Below are 17,424 nucleotides of genomic sequence, written 5' to 3'. Positions count from 1 at the left end.
TCTTTCTTCTTCTTCTTCTTCTTCTTCTTCTTCAAGTTATAGAGAGAGAAATATTTTGGAAAGGAGAGCCCAATTTCTTTTGGTGAGTTTGAGAGAATGATTTGACTGAGTGAGTTTAGGGTTAAAATAACTTATATAGGGGTCCTAGGCTCGGGTTAAATAACACCACTTTGATTTAATTAAAATTAGAAAAGACCCATAAGCCCCTAACTTTAAAATTGTTGAACCCCACCTACGACTCCACTGACGGCCGTAGACTGACTTACGGTCCGTCCTGATTAAGCGTCACTAGATCCAGAGATTTTTGGGTCGACCTACAGTTCCTCGACCACGGACCGTGGACCTACCGACGGTCTGTTTGTCATGTCGTAGGTCCTGCCCTAAACTATCTTCTTGGTGGCCTATCCACGAACCCACCTATGGTCCGTGGTCCAACCCATGAGCCGTGGTTGGCCATCGTGGATGGCACCTGAAAGTTCTAAAAAAAATGTTATTAGGCCCTTCCTCAAATCTGAGGTGTTACATCAATGAACTCTTGAGGATCTTCCTTAACCTTGGAACCATGAAACTCCAGAGGATTCATTCTAGTGAAGTCTCTCACTCTTGTTGTCGCCGTACCAACATTTGGGTACTTAGGGACCACAACCTCCCTATTTACTTGAGTCGTCATGGCATGAGCCAACACTTGAAAATCAACCCTAAATTTTGTATTAGTCACTTGCTCGACCAAAGTGTCAACCAGAACTTGAGGATCTTCTCGTTCCACATTGTCACCCGTATTCCTTCTAACATATGCTCTTCGAGGGGCCATATCCTGAAAAGCATCGGATGGGGATTAGGAGAGAGACATATAAAGTTACAGTTATCGCATGAATTTTAAGTAATTAAAAAAGTGGAGTTTCCTAATAATATTACATCTTCTTATTCATAAATGTGGTGCGCTTCACACTCATGAACAAGACTCTACTTGACATGGCTAAGAGACTTCCTAGAACCTTTCTAAACCTTGTGCTCTATATACCAAGTTTTTCACGACCCAAAGTACACCCTAGACGTAACATGGAGTATAAGACGCCAAGAGGCCCTACACAAGCCACTTAGCATACATCATACAAGATAATGGAAAACCAAAAGAGTTTAAGAGTAGCATTGTATATCAAAGAGCTTGACAAAAGTAGCCGAAGTCTAACATAAGTCTCAAAGCCATCTATTACATCATAAGGAAGTGATTAGGATGCAACTCATACATCACTTACAAAATCTAGAATGAAAAGACATGAAGGTAATAAAAGAGTCTCGGTCCTCGGAACATGAGGACTCACTAATCCTAAATGCCTATATGGGATCATTAGCCACGAGTATGGGAGGTAGGAGCGTTGGACCTACATCAGTGAAAAAATATAGGAAAAAGTATGCGTTAGTAAATGGACTGTACCAAGTATGATAGCAATACATAAGAGTTATGAAATCATACTAAAAGGGACTTTATGTGACATGCAATGACCAAGCTATATAATAAAATAACATGCTAGAAAATATAAGTCATAACCATGGTCAATGCAAGCTAAACATCTTTAAAAAACCTTTGAGATACTTTTATAAAGTAACCTTAGTTCATTATTGTGAGAGATTTACTTTTAACCAACATAGACCATGTGAGCTATAACATGGAATTTGGTGTCTATCCCACACCGTAAAGAGATGTCCTTACCTGCCAAGGTAAGAACCATGAACTTCTAGCTTAAGTGGACCCACTATTTAATGTTTATCTAAGACAACCTATGGTGGCACATAGTTATGGGACATGGGTAGTCCCCATTTGTCCACTCGGTGCTAAGCATATTTCCCACGGAAGAGTCATTTATCTTAACTTATCTTATTATCCATGGAAGGGCACATAAAGTAGCCAACCCAAGCTAGAATTCATTAGAATATCTTCTTAATATCGATTCATTTTAGGTGAGAAAGCCTTTCAACCTTATGAATCCTTTATGTGAGAAAATCCTTTTACAACAACAACAACATCGATGTCTTACTATCAAAGCAACCCTAAATCATTCTCATCAATTTCATAAAGAAATATGCATATCTTCATAAATTCATCTTTCATAGTTCAAAAGCTTTATCATATAATCAAAATCTAGAAATCATGGATCATGCATGGGTTCAAGTGAATTCAACTTAAAACATGCATTTATCTCAATTCATGCTTAATAAGTCATAAAACAATCAATTGGATCATAATTGAAAAGAACCCATGAGATTGAATGAAACCCTAACTTGAATTGGAGATTCTAACTTGCAAAATTGGAGAATTTAGGAACCTTATGGAGGAAAGAACTCCATAGGTGAATACTATCATACATTGATGTCAAAATCCCACAATCAATGTTGAATTGGAGACTTGATCTTGAAACTTTAGACTTCTTCTTCAAGCTTTAGAGAGAGAAATATTGGGAAGAACTTGATAAACTTTTGAGAATTTAGGAGAATGAGTTCAATTGGGTAATTTGGGGACAAAAACATTTATATGAAGTCTAGGATAAAGGTAAAACGACATAGCATTGGGTTAGAATAATTAGGAAAAGACCCAAAAGCTCCTCTTAAAAATAACTGTCGAACCCCATCGACGGTTAGACTGCGGTCCGTAGGTCCTCAGACTGACCGTACTAGTCAATCATCGATGGGTTACTTTGACTTTAAAAATTTTCCCACTTTCGACGAATCCCATGTACGGTTCGTAGCTCATCCTACGATCCGTACATGACATCCGTAGAACCCATCTTTGACCCTCAAAATTTCACCAAGTCTGAGACTCACCTATGAGACCTATCTACGACTCGTCTATTAAATGACGGAGCACCCTAGTGAACCGCAAAGAGGGTACTAGAACTTGAATTTTGAAAAAATTTCACCTCACCACCTACAATTTCCACCTACGGCCCGTAAGAGCACCTACGATCTGTAGGTGGGGACGTAGACATAGTCACCAGCTAAGAAAATTTTGTAATTTTCCTTCTTTTCAAATCTGAGGTGTTACACTACCGCAGACTGAGCAACCACTAGTGCTAGTGGCACTTTGAGATGCATAGTCACAGAGGCACATTTTGCTCCTAAATTTGGAATGGCTAGCACTAGGCCTATTGCATGCCTTCAAGTGTTGATATAAAATGTGCAATGGTCATATGAACTCCTGACACAACTATAGACACGAGTGGCGGATGGTTGGCCTTGACCCCGATGCCTTTTAAAAATAGGTGTCGGTTGTGGTTGAATGACAGGATCAGAGGAACGTTCATGCATTGACCTCTAGCTGGTGTTGCAGCTCTCTTCTAACCTCGGGGTCAACCTCGACCTCGGCTCTCAACTAGGGCTCTATTTGTAGGATTAAGAGCATCACCCCCAATTGCAACACCTCTCGTGCAAACCATCTGCAAAAGAGTGGTACAAATGAGATTTTCAGCAACCAGACACAACTAAGTACGCATGATAAGGAATCAAAAGAAGTATTCCTAAGAATGTCTTATAGCATCCCAGAGATTAGATATAGATGTCTTTGAACCAACTGCATGTCTCTTAGATTTTAGTTTTGTACCAATAAAATCGGTGAACTTGGGGATTTGATTCCAACTTTTTTACAACCCAAAATTACAGGTCATGATGGCTCCTACTAAATCTATTAAATAGTTAAGACATATCTTAGCCCAGATCCGGAGCAACGGGCCTAGGGAACAAAAGTATTTAGAATAAGATCCAAAGTAAATAGAAGAGATAATACCGGGAATCACATAAACCAACATATATAAACATACATAGAACAAGGTAAAAAGATTCAAAAGATCAATCCCAAAACCTAGTGAACATAGATACAAAACTACTACCAAAGACCGAGTACTAGACTAAACATATACAAATATACAGACTATCTTAGAAAATAAAAGATCAGTCAAAATATACAGAAGGAGATAAGTCAACTCTGGATGTTAGTAAGCTCACCCTAAATCTCTGATTATTAGCTGCACTACACAAAAATCAATGTGGTCAACTAGAACTAGGATCTACATCAGCGAAAAGAAATGTAAAGTGTATTATGAGTACCAAAACAATAGGTATAAAATAGACATCATAGGCTGACTCATATCGAGATTGCGAATGCATAATAAAATGTGAGTAAGAAAAATAGTAAGTAAGAAAGTAGAAGGATACACTAACAAAAATAGTGCATAAGACAATAGAAAGATACACTAACTAACTGTAAAGTAAATCATCAACTATAAAAGGAAATTCTAAAAGGATGCCAAAACATTTAAAGTTATCTATAACCCATCTAGACCCTCATAAGTCCAAAAGGTGAACATAAAGGCAAAGTAAAATAAATAACCCAACAAAACCCCAATAAGCTCGAAGAGTACACACAAGAGATAACAACAAGAAGGACTATACCAGGAATAACCATGAACTATCGATTGGAACTCAAGCATGGAATATCCGAGAATCTGACATCGGAATAGTCGTAAAGCAAGTATAGTTCATCCTGGAATTTGACAACGTGATTGCTACACGAAAGACAACCTCTCCCAAAAGTTTACATCGGGATAGCAGCACGAACCTAGCATCTTTTAAAATCTTACATCAGAATAGCTAGTCCCTCCCAAAATTCTACATCGGGAAGTCACAACAAGACTAAGCATCTCCCAAAATCTTACATCGAAATAACTATTCATTCCTAGAATCTTACATTGAAATAGTCACAAAGAAACCTAGCTTCTCTCATAATCTTACATCATGATAGCTACAGTAAGAGCCCATCATTTCCTAGAATCTTACATTAGGATGATTAAATCACAAAAAGAGAACCAATATTCTAGAATAGGACTAAGAACCTAATATACCACAATTAGCCTAAAGCTAATACTAGAAAGGTTTTGGAAGGTAAAAGTCCAACCTGATGGGTCACACCTAACCCTCATTTCATCCTGGTCAAGCCTAAGCCACACGAGTTACCAAGGCTAAAGTCAGAGGCACGCACTAGCCAGCCATATCCTAAGGCCCTATAAAACAATAATAATTCAATCCTAGCCCATACATAGATCACGGGATCAACAACATCAATAAAGTCAAGGATATGCAATACTATTCCCAAATAAACCCAAAATAAATCTAACAAAGCAATAGGAATATCACCAAGAATCATACTAGCTAACCCAACTCAAAAACTATCAATTCATCATGCTAAGTTAATTAACGAACTAAGTCTAAGATTAGTAAGTTGTAGCCTACCTTGGTGTTGATCACATGTGCTCTGAAATCACTAAAATAGGGATTTTTCCTTTATGAGTTGCCTATGAAATATGTCACGCTATTAAAATAATGATTTACACATCAAAATGAGTGAATCGATATCCATATTTCTATAAAGAGTCTCGGACCCATAATTGGGTAAAAATTGGGCCTCTAGGACCCATACATAGAAATCATAAATTGACTCACCCAATAGTTCCGCACCAGCTCAAGGAACTCGTGCCTCAAAGATTGTCACAATCAAAGCATAATTGAAGCTTAAAACAAACAATGATCAACTAGCTCTAGAGAAAAAAATTAGGAATCAAAAAGAGGGAATTCGATAGAAACTTACAAGATAAACACGGTATAATCGACCCCTACAAAGTCCCCAAGCAATGATCAACCAATTCCCAACATTTCTCCATAATTTCCCCTTAAAATTGAGCTCAACCAAGCTTCAGTGGGGTAAAATGCTTGAAAAATGAGCTGACATTTCGAGGAATTATCAATATAATTAACAAGCATAAGCTTACGCGATCGTGAGGCTTAAAGGGCCATGATTGTGATGGTCAATATTTGACCGGGTCCAACTGACCCTTCATCGCGATCGCAATGGTAAAGGCTCACAAATGCGAAAGCCAAGAAAATTGCCCTTCACAAATGTGGTGCCAAGCTCATGCTCGCGAAACAATTTTACTAGCCTTCACGAACATGGATCCAAGCCCAGACGTAGAGCAAAGTGTGGTGCACCAGAAAAGGTTGCAATAGTTGAGACTAGGAATTGATAAATACTCCAATGAGGTCTCGTGATTCATTTTGAGTTGTGTGCATGCAAACAAACTATGCTACCCCATCAAATTTGACATTCCAAACTCAACAAAAATATTGAAACTTACAATGAAGGTCATTTTGATGAAAAACGAGTTCCACATCCCAAGCTCCATTTTAGCAAAAAGCAATAAGGTAGTTCGAAATAAGTTGAAATGCTTCAAGATCTGAACCAATGATTCGTCTAGACTAAAATTGATGTTATGGAGCTAATGAAATGATCTGAATACATTTTGGGGTCGGTTACCTGAAGTTAAACATCTAAATTTCAGAAGCTCCAAAACACAAAAACTTGCATAATAATCAAACAAATTGCCCATTGACCTTCCTGTCAGTCCTAGCAAGTCAAAAATGACTTGGAACATCTATAGGAAACTCTTAATGCTGAAAATATTGAATAACAGAGAGAATGACCTAGAGGGTCTTTATATTAATGCACCTCCAAACTATGCTTCAAAATTACGCCATGTCCTGATAATTAGGGGCAGAGCTACACGGAGCATAGGGGGTTTTATCCGGACCTCCCTTCGCCAGAAAATTACACTGTATGTATAGGATCACATTGATTTATGTTTATATACTTAATGATGAGCCCTGTTAACATAAAACAAAGGCTTGGTTTAGTGGTAAAGTCAGTTCACAATTTCAATAAGTCTCCTACACTTTGTGGGTTTGAATCCGAGTAGCAACCTCTTTTTTCCTATTTTGCTTGTTGCATTCTTTTCCCTGGCCTCAGTTTCATTGTTTCCATACTCCATAGGGCCAGAAATGAAAAAAGCGTAATATGATATTTTAAAATCCTATGTTTTATTGTTCGTGTTGACATAGAGTTTTATCCAGTTACATATATTTGATCTGACCCGTTTATATCTCACCTGATCCGCTTATATGTGGATACTATTAACGTGCTTACTTTTTTTGAACCCCCTCAATAGAAATTCTGCCTCTTCTATTGCCGATAATCACAAAACCTATCCTTATGAGACCTATTGCCTATCTACATGGAGAACCCAGAGTGATCCGGAAGGAAACGAGGTCAACCAAATAATCTATAAGGGAAACTTATAATATGCGGTGATTGGTAAATTCTCATATGGCTAGCTTGACATTGAAGATGTGAGAAAAATGATACCTAAACAATGTGAGTTGAAAGGCGAATCAAAAACCGATAATATTACATTTATCAAAAATTAAAGAGTTGTGATTTATATCAAAGTATCTTGATGGTAATTAAATTAAACAATGATGAATAGTTAAATGACTCAATCTAGATAATATTATTGCTTAAGAAATAATTTGAAAATGTGTAATATATATGGATTTAATTTGAATTCTTGTGTTGTTCCTGTAATCCAAATTTTATATACTCTACTTTCCTTTTGAGTATATATACTAAAGAATAAAATAGAGAAAGGGAAACAAGGGAATAGGAAGCTTGGTTGAAGAATATTGTAGGGTTGTTGTTTAAGTTATTCGAGACAACATGATTCATATGTTTTCTTTTTGCTTTGCTTTAGACGCGTAAATTGAATCCTTTGATCATATGATACACACATGATTACTTCAATACAAAATCTTGTTTCTTCTTCACCTGTATATATCATTTGCTCTTTCATGCTAATACTGTATTATGAAAAATCAAATTATATCATTATTCTTTCGGATACATAAATATCAATTGATTTTAATCTTCATCTAAATGAATAAAAAACTTAATAATATAGATATTTAATCATTAATGTTAAAGTTATACTCTCTAAGAAACGAAACAATCAAGCGGCTAGCACATGTTCACTAGGCATTTAGTGTGTCCGAAAATTTGAATTGCATAAATTGATCGATAATTATTTTGTAAACAAAACATAAAAAATTATGTTTGATTTCCTTGATATAGTCATGATATTAAAATTTTATTTTATTAGCTTAATTGATTTTATACAAAATATAAAAAATAATTGAAAATCGGTTCTCAATCACGAACGAGTGGTAGGAGGATTCAATTGATTCCCCTCTATGGATTAATTTTATTATGTAAATAAGGAGAAAATAATTATTTCTGAATTATGTATATACTGTCGAATTACATTGACATATAGAGAAAATTCTAGTACAAAGGCAAAAGCTTTTTTTTTTTTTATCTCTCACTTGGGTTTTGGAGCTCATATTAGAGTTCTGATCAAATTTGGATCGCGCATTGCAAAACGTATTCAGAAGTGACACTCCCAACATAATTTTTCAAATACTCAGTGATCAAATCTGAAATTTCTGATTAAGGGTGGATCAATCTAGCAGTGCATCCCAATCTATATTGGTAAGCAAAAGTTGTTCAAAGACGGCTTTAGGTCATAAATTCAAATTTTAGATTTGACGGTTTGGTATTTATTTGAATGCACTTGTATGAATTTCTAGTCCTGACACTATTTTGAGCCGGTTGAATTAAGTTATGACATTCTATTCATCCAATTTTACCCATATTTTGATACAAGTAAATATAGAGAAGATCAACCCAACTTATTTATTAATGGAAAAATCACGCGACATAATAAAATAAGGTCCTATAATTATTTGAAATTGCAATGGTTTAAATTAATGTTTTATATAATATATTGATAGTTTGGAGTTTATAGTCAATACACGCGGATACCCTTATTATCCGCACAGATACAATTAAAAAGATATATTATATATTTTTTGGATATACTTATTAAGTAGAGCCGTCAATATAGTCAAGGCCTGTTGGGCCGGCCTGGCCTAACTCGAGATTTGATAGGGCTGGGCTACAATTTTTGGAGCCCATTTAAGAAAAGGACTTTTTAGCCCGGCCTGAATAAGTCTGCCGATTTGTGGGACTTGAGAAATATGGATAGAGGCGGCCCGTGGGCCAAATAAAAATTAATTAAAAAATAAAAAATAAAATAGAGTATTAAAAATAACAAGAGTCTAAACTCAAAATCAGTTTAAAGTTTGAAATATTACAATTTAAAAACAAATTATGTTTATAAAATACATATTACGTCAAATAAAAATTTCCTAAAATTTCTAGGAATCACTACATAGGCCGTAGCCTATGGAATATTGTCATATTTTTTTGTATTTTATTATGATCATTGGAAAACAATTTGGTTTATATTTTTATTTAGCTATTTATGCTTTCACTTGAAATCAAACTTAATAAATATTATAATGATAATTTTATTTGTGGATTTGATTAACAAGTAGTAACATTAACAGTATGTAATATTATCTTGTCGATATTTATGATAATATTTTTAAATTATAATTTAATTTAAAAATTATAAAAAATATATTTTTACGTAAAGAGGGCTGGCCCGGCAAGCCCATAGCCCACGTACTTGTGGGCTGGACCGACCATTTTCTCGCCCACACCAAAAATGGGCTAGCCCGGCCTGACCCATCAAATTTCAAAGCCTGTATAAACTAGCCCAGATGGGGTGGATCAGCCCATATTGACAGCTCTATTATTAAGCATATCGACATAATGTATTTCCCTAGTGTTATATGTGGATATAATGCATTCTGATATAGGAAATCATATGCGCATTGATACACTTATTACGTGCATAAATACAGTATATATCGCTACATTTTGAAACCAAAATTCTACTACATTTCTTAATTAAGCAAATTTCTCGCTATGTTTTTTAATTACAAACAAAACTATATCTATAAACAAAAATATTCTCTTCATTCATTCAAAGTTCAAACCCATTTTTAAATCAACAAACTATAGCGCAATTCGTCAATTTTGACAACTATGTTAAGTTAAATTTCATAGATTGTAAGAGTGATGAATTTGTTGTTGAAGAAGACGTTAAGCATATGTTTTATTAGTAATAATGGTAATAGTGCGGAGAGGTTAGATATTAGAAAAGTATAAATAGGTTGATAATGGGTAGGCACACCACATGGTGGCCACTAAATGATTTGATTCTATGGTGGAACCCACCAAAGATAATAATTTTTGACACATTTCCTGTATTTTATGTTAAAATAGAAATATAATCACTTTTTGATGGATCTGTCAAACCTATTTTATTTGACACTATATATACTTTATATTTCTTTTGGGATTTTAAGTATATTATAATCTAGATGGGGCCTAATCCTAAGGGACATAGGTCATGTCTACCCATGTGCCATTGCTAGCTATGCTTTATGATTGATCAACAACTTTGATTTGTAGTTTTCCACTTTGGTAATGGGTTTGAATTAGACATCATGATTAATATTAATGTTGTTTAAGTGTTTTGTCCATTTATCTTTTTTATCTTTTGTGTCCATGAAGGGTTTTTTTTTCAACCCTTGTATTTGATATTTATATTATAGCTTGATTAAATTTGAATTCATAATTATAATTTTCATATTAGAATAAAATACTCTGTAATAAAAATGACTTTATACTTAAAAAAATTTGAACCTAAAATCTATGATTAAGATGAAGGAGTACTCACATACTACCCCACAACATTTGTTGGTGTGTGACTAAAGTTTTATCCCCCCCTCAAGTACACATGAATGAGGTGTAGGTTTTATTTTTTTGCATTAAGTAATCATTCTTATCTTATCTCTTAGTTTTCATCTATGATACATATATATTTAATTTTGATCGGTTTTAAGAATAGGAAAGAGAGAGAGACAAGGGGGGAATAAAATAAAAGACTATATTATACCTGTTACACTTGAGGTTCTTATGTTTGTTAAATATATTATTTTTATTTTTGTCGAATTTAGGAACAAAAATTTGGTGGACGAATTAATGCACATGATGAAAACTTGTGGCCTAAACAAAATTAGCCACAATACAATGTAGTCATGATAACTACTCATAAACACTAGCATCTCTGTTAATGTACGTACAATTAATATTTTACTAACTGATAGTATCATCTAATGCTTCTTCAACAAGTTAATTTATCTTCTTGTTATTTAGAAAAAAAAAAATTCTAATTTCATGTCCAATTTGTATCCAATTTTCATAATCATACATGCACACTGATAAGTACATTTATTATGTCTATTACTCCCTCCGGTCATTTTAAATTGTCATACTGCATTTTTCAAAGGTCAATTTAACTAATTTTCAAAGTTAAGCTAAATTATATTAATTCGATATTTTAAACAAAAAAAATTTAGATATTCAAAAACTATACGAAAAGTACTATAAATTGCAAATTTTTTTGCATATCAGTATGATGAAAAATACATCGTAAAATATTAGTCAAAGTTCTTATAATTTGACTCTAAAAAAAGAAATTATGATAACTAAAAATGGACAGAAGAAGTATATTCTCTCCATAATAATACTACTAATAAGTTAATCTTTTCTAGTGCATGTTACAAATTATTACCTCTAAATTCTAATTAAACTCATCACAAGTAAAAGAGCATATTCTTCTTAGGTAAACTATACAACATTGAAAGGAACATTTTTTCAAATGGCACCATGTTAAATGTGGCAACTCACACTTTATAAGGTCAAACAAGTATAGGAGACGACATTTTGAATTATACATAGAAGTCTCTAGTGGTTTGATGTACCCATTTGACATTCTCCATCTCAACATTAATGCTTGTCATTATGACTTATATACCTAAATAATTCTAATTTCAAATAAATTTAATTTCACCATGGGGTGTGCACTAAAATGTAAAAAAATATACTCTCCGTCCTATTTTATATGTCATCTTTTTACTTTGCACTCGAATTAAGAAATGAAGTAACTTTACCCTTCTACCCTTATTTAATTTTTTTGGAACTCAAGTTTTCAATCAATGAATATGAATTAATTTATTTTGATTAATTAATTTAACCAATGAACATGAATCATTTCCTTAATTTTTCTAAATTGGTCAAATGTATGTTTTCAATGCTAAGTAACTCACAAGGGTAAAAAAAGAACAATATGCTAATTTATGCATTGATTTTATGAAATGACAAGTATTATGGACTAACTATTTATAGAAAGGGATGACATATAAAATGGGACGGAAGGAGTACTTACTTTGTCCAATAATAGTTGTTCACTATTGATTTGACACACCCCTTAAAAAACAATAATAATATGGATGATATTACTATTATGACTTTATTAAATTTAATGTTTTGAGAAATGTGTTAGATGATAAATAGTATTTAATAACAAAGGTAAAATACACGCAGAAAGTAACTTATCGCTTGATTTTCTAAATTGGACAAATATTATTAGATAACTATTTTTAGTATAGTGGACAACTATTGTTGGACGAGAGAGTATATTAAATTTTGAATTCATAATTTTGAAATTATCAATTTAATGTTAAGAACCTAAATATTGAGTCCAGTAATTTTAAATTATGAATTCATCTCTATATATTGAAATAAAAGTAAGAAAAATATATATTGTAATCTTTTTTCATTTGTCATCATCTTCTCTATAGTAGAAAATAATTTGGGTAGTGTTGGTATGACGATGAGCAAATCAGACCTCGAAAAGTGTAGGTGGTTAGTCAGTTTGAGATCAAATATATCAACTAACCACAGATGTCGACAGTTTTAGTAACTGTCATCTTTTTAGCTGACTGTGGAATCACACACATCAACCCCAATAATTGCCAAACCACAAAATAATTGTGTATATAATATCTCATTAATTTCTTGTTTGAATGTAAGTAGAACAAAACAGATTTTAGTTTGTTATGACATGATGCATTATGATCAGTAGATAGAGTTTGATAATTAAGTTATTGAATCTATTAGAACTCGTTTGATATTAGGTATAATGTATAATAATTTAAGAGACAAGGTAAGATGCATGATTATCTTATCTTGCGTGTGGTTAGAGGTAGTAGACAATTTTGAATATTTATTCTACAATTTATACTTAGAATGAGGTATTTTATATATATGATAAAATAACCTATGTCAAGATTAATAATTTTGAGATAACTTGTTATCAACCAACGACCCCTCGGTATACAAACTTAATTATATGGAAAGAGAGGCAATTATTTCAGTAAAGAAGGCCTATTGGCTTGTGAAAATTAAAGGGACAGCTAAATGATTTTTACAGTCAGAAAAGATAGTGAGATAGGCACATGGGTATCTGAATTGATGTTATGCCTTCTTTTCTTTCTTTTTGCATGAAAACTGCTCCATCTTACTCTTCATTCTGTCACTTCCTTACTTTATGTTGTATTTTACGTGCACTCTCACTTCTCTTTTTGTCCATCTCTCCTAACACCTACTTTTCTATATACCAAAAATACAAGTGATTAACTTCATATAAAGTTACTGAACTACTAATTTTTTTATAAAACAATATTACTTTAATATCACGCAAATTCACTGACATATATATTGCTAACTACTCCTTTAATTATCACTGTCACCAAAGACCATTGAAAGGTATTTCTAAGCTGAAATATGTAAACATTTAACACAAAGGAACTAAAAATTTGTATATTTGTGGGTGATACTTTCTGCTTGTGGGTGATTAAAGTAAATACGAAAAAATTATAGTATTTCTTTCTTTACGCTATCCCATTTTTTCATACCTAAATATGATATCGTTATTTTTTATCTGAAGTACTATAGGTGTCCATTTGAATAGAACTTCACCAACTCAAAACCATATTACAAATCCTATCAAAAGTAAAAGAGAAATATGAACACCTATATTCATTCAAAAATAAAGTTTTTATTCAGTAAACCAGCATGTATGCCCAAGTCATATTGGTTGCACAACCAAAGATCATTTTGTGTTAGCAGTACACAGAGAGGGCAATGAATATTAGGTCAGAAAGTCAGCCGGTCCCATTTACTAAAGTGGGAGTGCACAAGGACAAGAAGCCACATGAAGTGCTGCTGCTGTTGCTCATAAATTCATTTGTCCTGTTTGCAACTTTAATTTAACCCCACCATCTTGTAACTATTACTTACATTACATTTACATACAGATGGTTCCTGAGAGTGCCTACGGTACAAAATACAAAATTTATCTTCTTGCTTGTCCTCCTCACTGAAAATGACAATTCAGTTAACTTATTATTACCTGAGTCATGGATGTGTCATCTTCATACAACTTACTGACTCTCGACAAGAACCAAATGGCACTTCAAACTCAATCTTTATGTATTTGATACTCAACAAAATCAGAATCAAACTAAAAGTTTGTGTCTAGAACTGTCAAACACTTGTATATATATACATTAAACCAAATTTTGACTTGTATATACAATCCTATAGGTAGCCAACAAGCTTCTCGAATGTATATTACATATTCGTAGGAGATGATATCATTACAGAACATCTTACACATGATATGTTTATATCAGATGATCTATGTAATTAAAATCAATGAGTCAAATTAATTAGGATAGATTTCATTCTAGATCCATTTCAAAACCAGCAAAATTATTACTGCCTTATATAACTGATAATTCAATTACTAATATTGTCCCAACACTTGAAAAGATAGAAGAAATATATGTAACAGAGGAATATTCATAGAAAGGGAGAGAAGAAAATAGATAAAATAGAAAAGCAAGAAAACCATAAATCATCAAATAGGAGGAGGTCGACTCGAGCTGAGCTGATCAAGAGGAGCAGTAGTACTTGAGGAAGCACCAGAAAGTAGGTCAGCTAAAGCGCTCATCGCTCGAATTTGCATCTCAAGAGCTGCTATGTAATCGGTAGCTTCATCTAGAATCACCGGCAGCGGTTGTTTCCGGCAACCAGGAACAAGCCGTCCTAAAACTCGAGCTTTTTTCTGAAAAGCCGGCAAATTCTTCGTTTTCAGCTTCAAAATCCCCACTCTCGGCTTCCTAGGTAACCGGCTGGTAGAGGAAACCGCCATTTTCTGCCGCTTGGCGTGTTTCTTCATGAACTTGAGCTTGAGCCGGTTTGTAAGTATAGCTCGGCTCCACCTGGATCGTCCTTTAGCAGTAACGGCAAGGACTCTGTCAGCAACTTCACGTACGGCTCGACCGCCTTTTGGCGCCGGCACCGATGAAGTCGTCGCCGCCGCCGCTGGTGAACTGATCCGCAATTCACGGAGTGCTTTGAGTAGCTTTGAAGAGTAAACTTGCTGTTGAGCTTGAGTTTTCCATTCAGTAGTATTACTCGGAGTTTCACTGTTACTGTTATTGTTGCTAATGTTTTGAGTTTGATTTCTCAAACTTTTCTTACTCTTTTTTCTCCTTGATATTACTCTGTCAGAAGACATTACAGGATTCGAGATCACCGTTGAAGACATCTCTACAACCATTGGTTCCATCAGATTCAGTTAAAATCGAATCAAATTTAGGACCGAATCGGTTGAATCACTATCCAATTTGAGGTCTGAAGAAGAAAACCTGTAGATTCAGTCACATGAATAGACAGATATAAGAAATAAAAGGCACTCAAACCAATTCAGATTCAAAGATAGATTCTGAAGAAAATAAGAACGAATCAATAAAATTCGAGTCAGATTCGTAATTAGCCGATAAACTAAACACAGATAATTACAATTAACACACAAAAAACAAATCACAAAGCAAAAGATCACTTGTAAAATGCATTTTAGAAGGAAGTAGGAACTGTTAAATACACTGATTATTACCTGATGATGATGATGATGATGATGATGATGAAGAAGAAGATGAGGATTAGAAGTGAGAAATTATTTCTTCAGATTGATGAATCGGAGAGAGAGAGATTTAGGAGTGGAGGGATAGGAAGGTGGAAGGAGAAAGGGTAATTAAGGGGAATCACGGGAAGGCACGCATTGGCCCTCTTTAAAAAGAAGCATCAGAGTATGTATCTGGGCGTGTTTATTTCTTTTTTCTTTTTTTACTTTTTTTTTCTCCCCACATATTTAATGAGTAATTTCCCTAGATAGTCACCCATGTTTGAGAAATTACCTAGTAATATCACTTATGTTTGTTTTAGGACTACAATATCACCCAACTTTACATATTTTCCTCAAAATATACTTGACACAAAAAAAAATCATCTCTCCTAATGGGATGCCATGTCACATTATTCTTTTTTTTTATTAATAATTTTTTAAAATTTATTTAGACAACCCATATATGATACTCATTAAAAAAAAAATTACATAGCGTCAAAATTTCTACCCTAGTTCTGGGGGATTCGGAGGCAAATCCAAATATGAATAATTGTCTATTAGTGTCGTGAATTAATAATTTACAATTTTCAGTAGACATATATAAAAACTTCTGTTAAAAATAATTCATCTGACTTTCGAGATTTAAATTTTTTTACCAAAATTAAAAGAGAAAATAAATAAATAAATATATATATATATATATATATCATTGAAAATTAAAAGGAAAAGTTTTATAGAGGGGATGAGAAAATCATTGTAGCTCTATGTGGGAGCATGGACGGAGCTAAGACTTGGATTACGAATTCGATCAAACTTAATAATTTTGATTCAAATTTTAATTTTATAATTAAAATTCATTAAATATATATAAATTATTAAATTTTTAAGTTTAATATTTTGAAAAATAAAATAAAATTATGATTCGGATATGTGATTGAGAATAAAGTGTGTCTATGTGTGTTTTATGTTTTTGTGGCATAAAGTTTATTTTAATTAATCTGATCTGGACGTAAACATGGATAATTGTAACAGATATTAGTAAAAAAAATTCCATATAGGTGAAGACAAAAATAAAATATATATAATTTGTATTAGGTAGTTTGTTTTTATACACGTAGCATTTATAGCCGGATACTTATAAAGTCTCAATTAGGTTAATACAAAAATAATTAATTATCTTAATCCAGATAATTTTAGCAATATATTTTTAAAAATTGGATTTGCCTCTGAATCCCCCAGAACTAAGGTTCAAAATTTTGGCGCTATGTAATTTTTTTTTGCTGGGTATAATATATTGGATGTCTAAATAAAATTAAAAAAATTATTAATAATAAAAAAGGAATAATGTGACATGGCATCCCATTAGGAGAGAGATGATGTTTTTTTTTGTGTTAAGTATATTTTGAGGAAAATATGTAGAGTTGGATGATATTGTAGTCCTAAAACAAACATAAGTGATATTACTAGGTAATTTCCCAAACATAGGTGACTATCTAGGGAAATTACTCCATATTTAATCCCAACATATACACTAAAATCTCTCTAAATTAATATTATCGGAATTACAAAATATTATTATTCTATCGAGGTATTATTTAAAGAATGCTTTTGAGATTTAATAATGGTTAATTTAATTACATTGTTCATGGGATGAAGCCTCAAGAAATTTAAATGAACCCACTAATGAAAAGGACATCATGAA

General features: G+C 33.1%; 1 protein-coding gene across 1 annotated transcript; it reads right to left on the bottom strand.

Annotated features, from left to right (window-relative positions):
* Positions 1 to 14,564: 14,564 nt before the first annotated feature.
* LOC125829064 (transcription factor bHLH148-like) lies at positions 14,565 to 15,729 on the bottom strand. The gene is made up of 2 exons (XM_049508337.1): positions 15,714 to 15,729; positions 14,565 to 15,465 (listed from the first exon to the last, which is right to left on the bottom strand). The coding sequence occupies exon 2, from the start codon at positions 15,384 to 15,386 to the stop codon at positions 14,673 to 14,675; it is 714 nt and encodes a 237-aa protein (XP_049364294.1). The 5' UTR covers positions 15,387 to 15,465; positions 15,714 to 15,729; the 3' UTR covers positions 14,565 to 14,672.
* Positions 15,730 to 17,424: the final 1,695 nt, after the last annotated feature.

Source organism: Solanum verrucosum, unplaced genomic scaffold (genome assembly GCF_900185275.1).
Source record: "Solanum verrucosum unplaced genomic scaffold, falcon-dt-bn FXZP01000007.1, whole genome shotgun sequence".
Classification (NCBI taxonomy): domain Eukaryota; kingdom Viridiplantae; phylum Streptophyta; class Magnoliopsida; order Solanales; family Solanaceae; genus Solanum; species Solanum verrucosum.
Note: the sequence above shows the minus strand (reverse complement) of the source record. Positions and strands in the feature narration are given on the sequence as shown.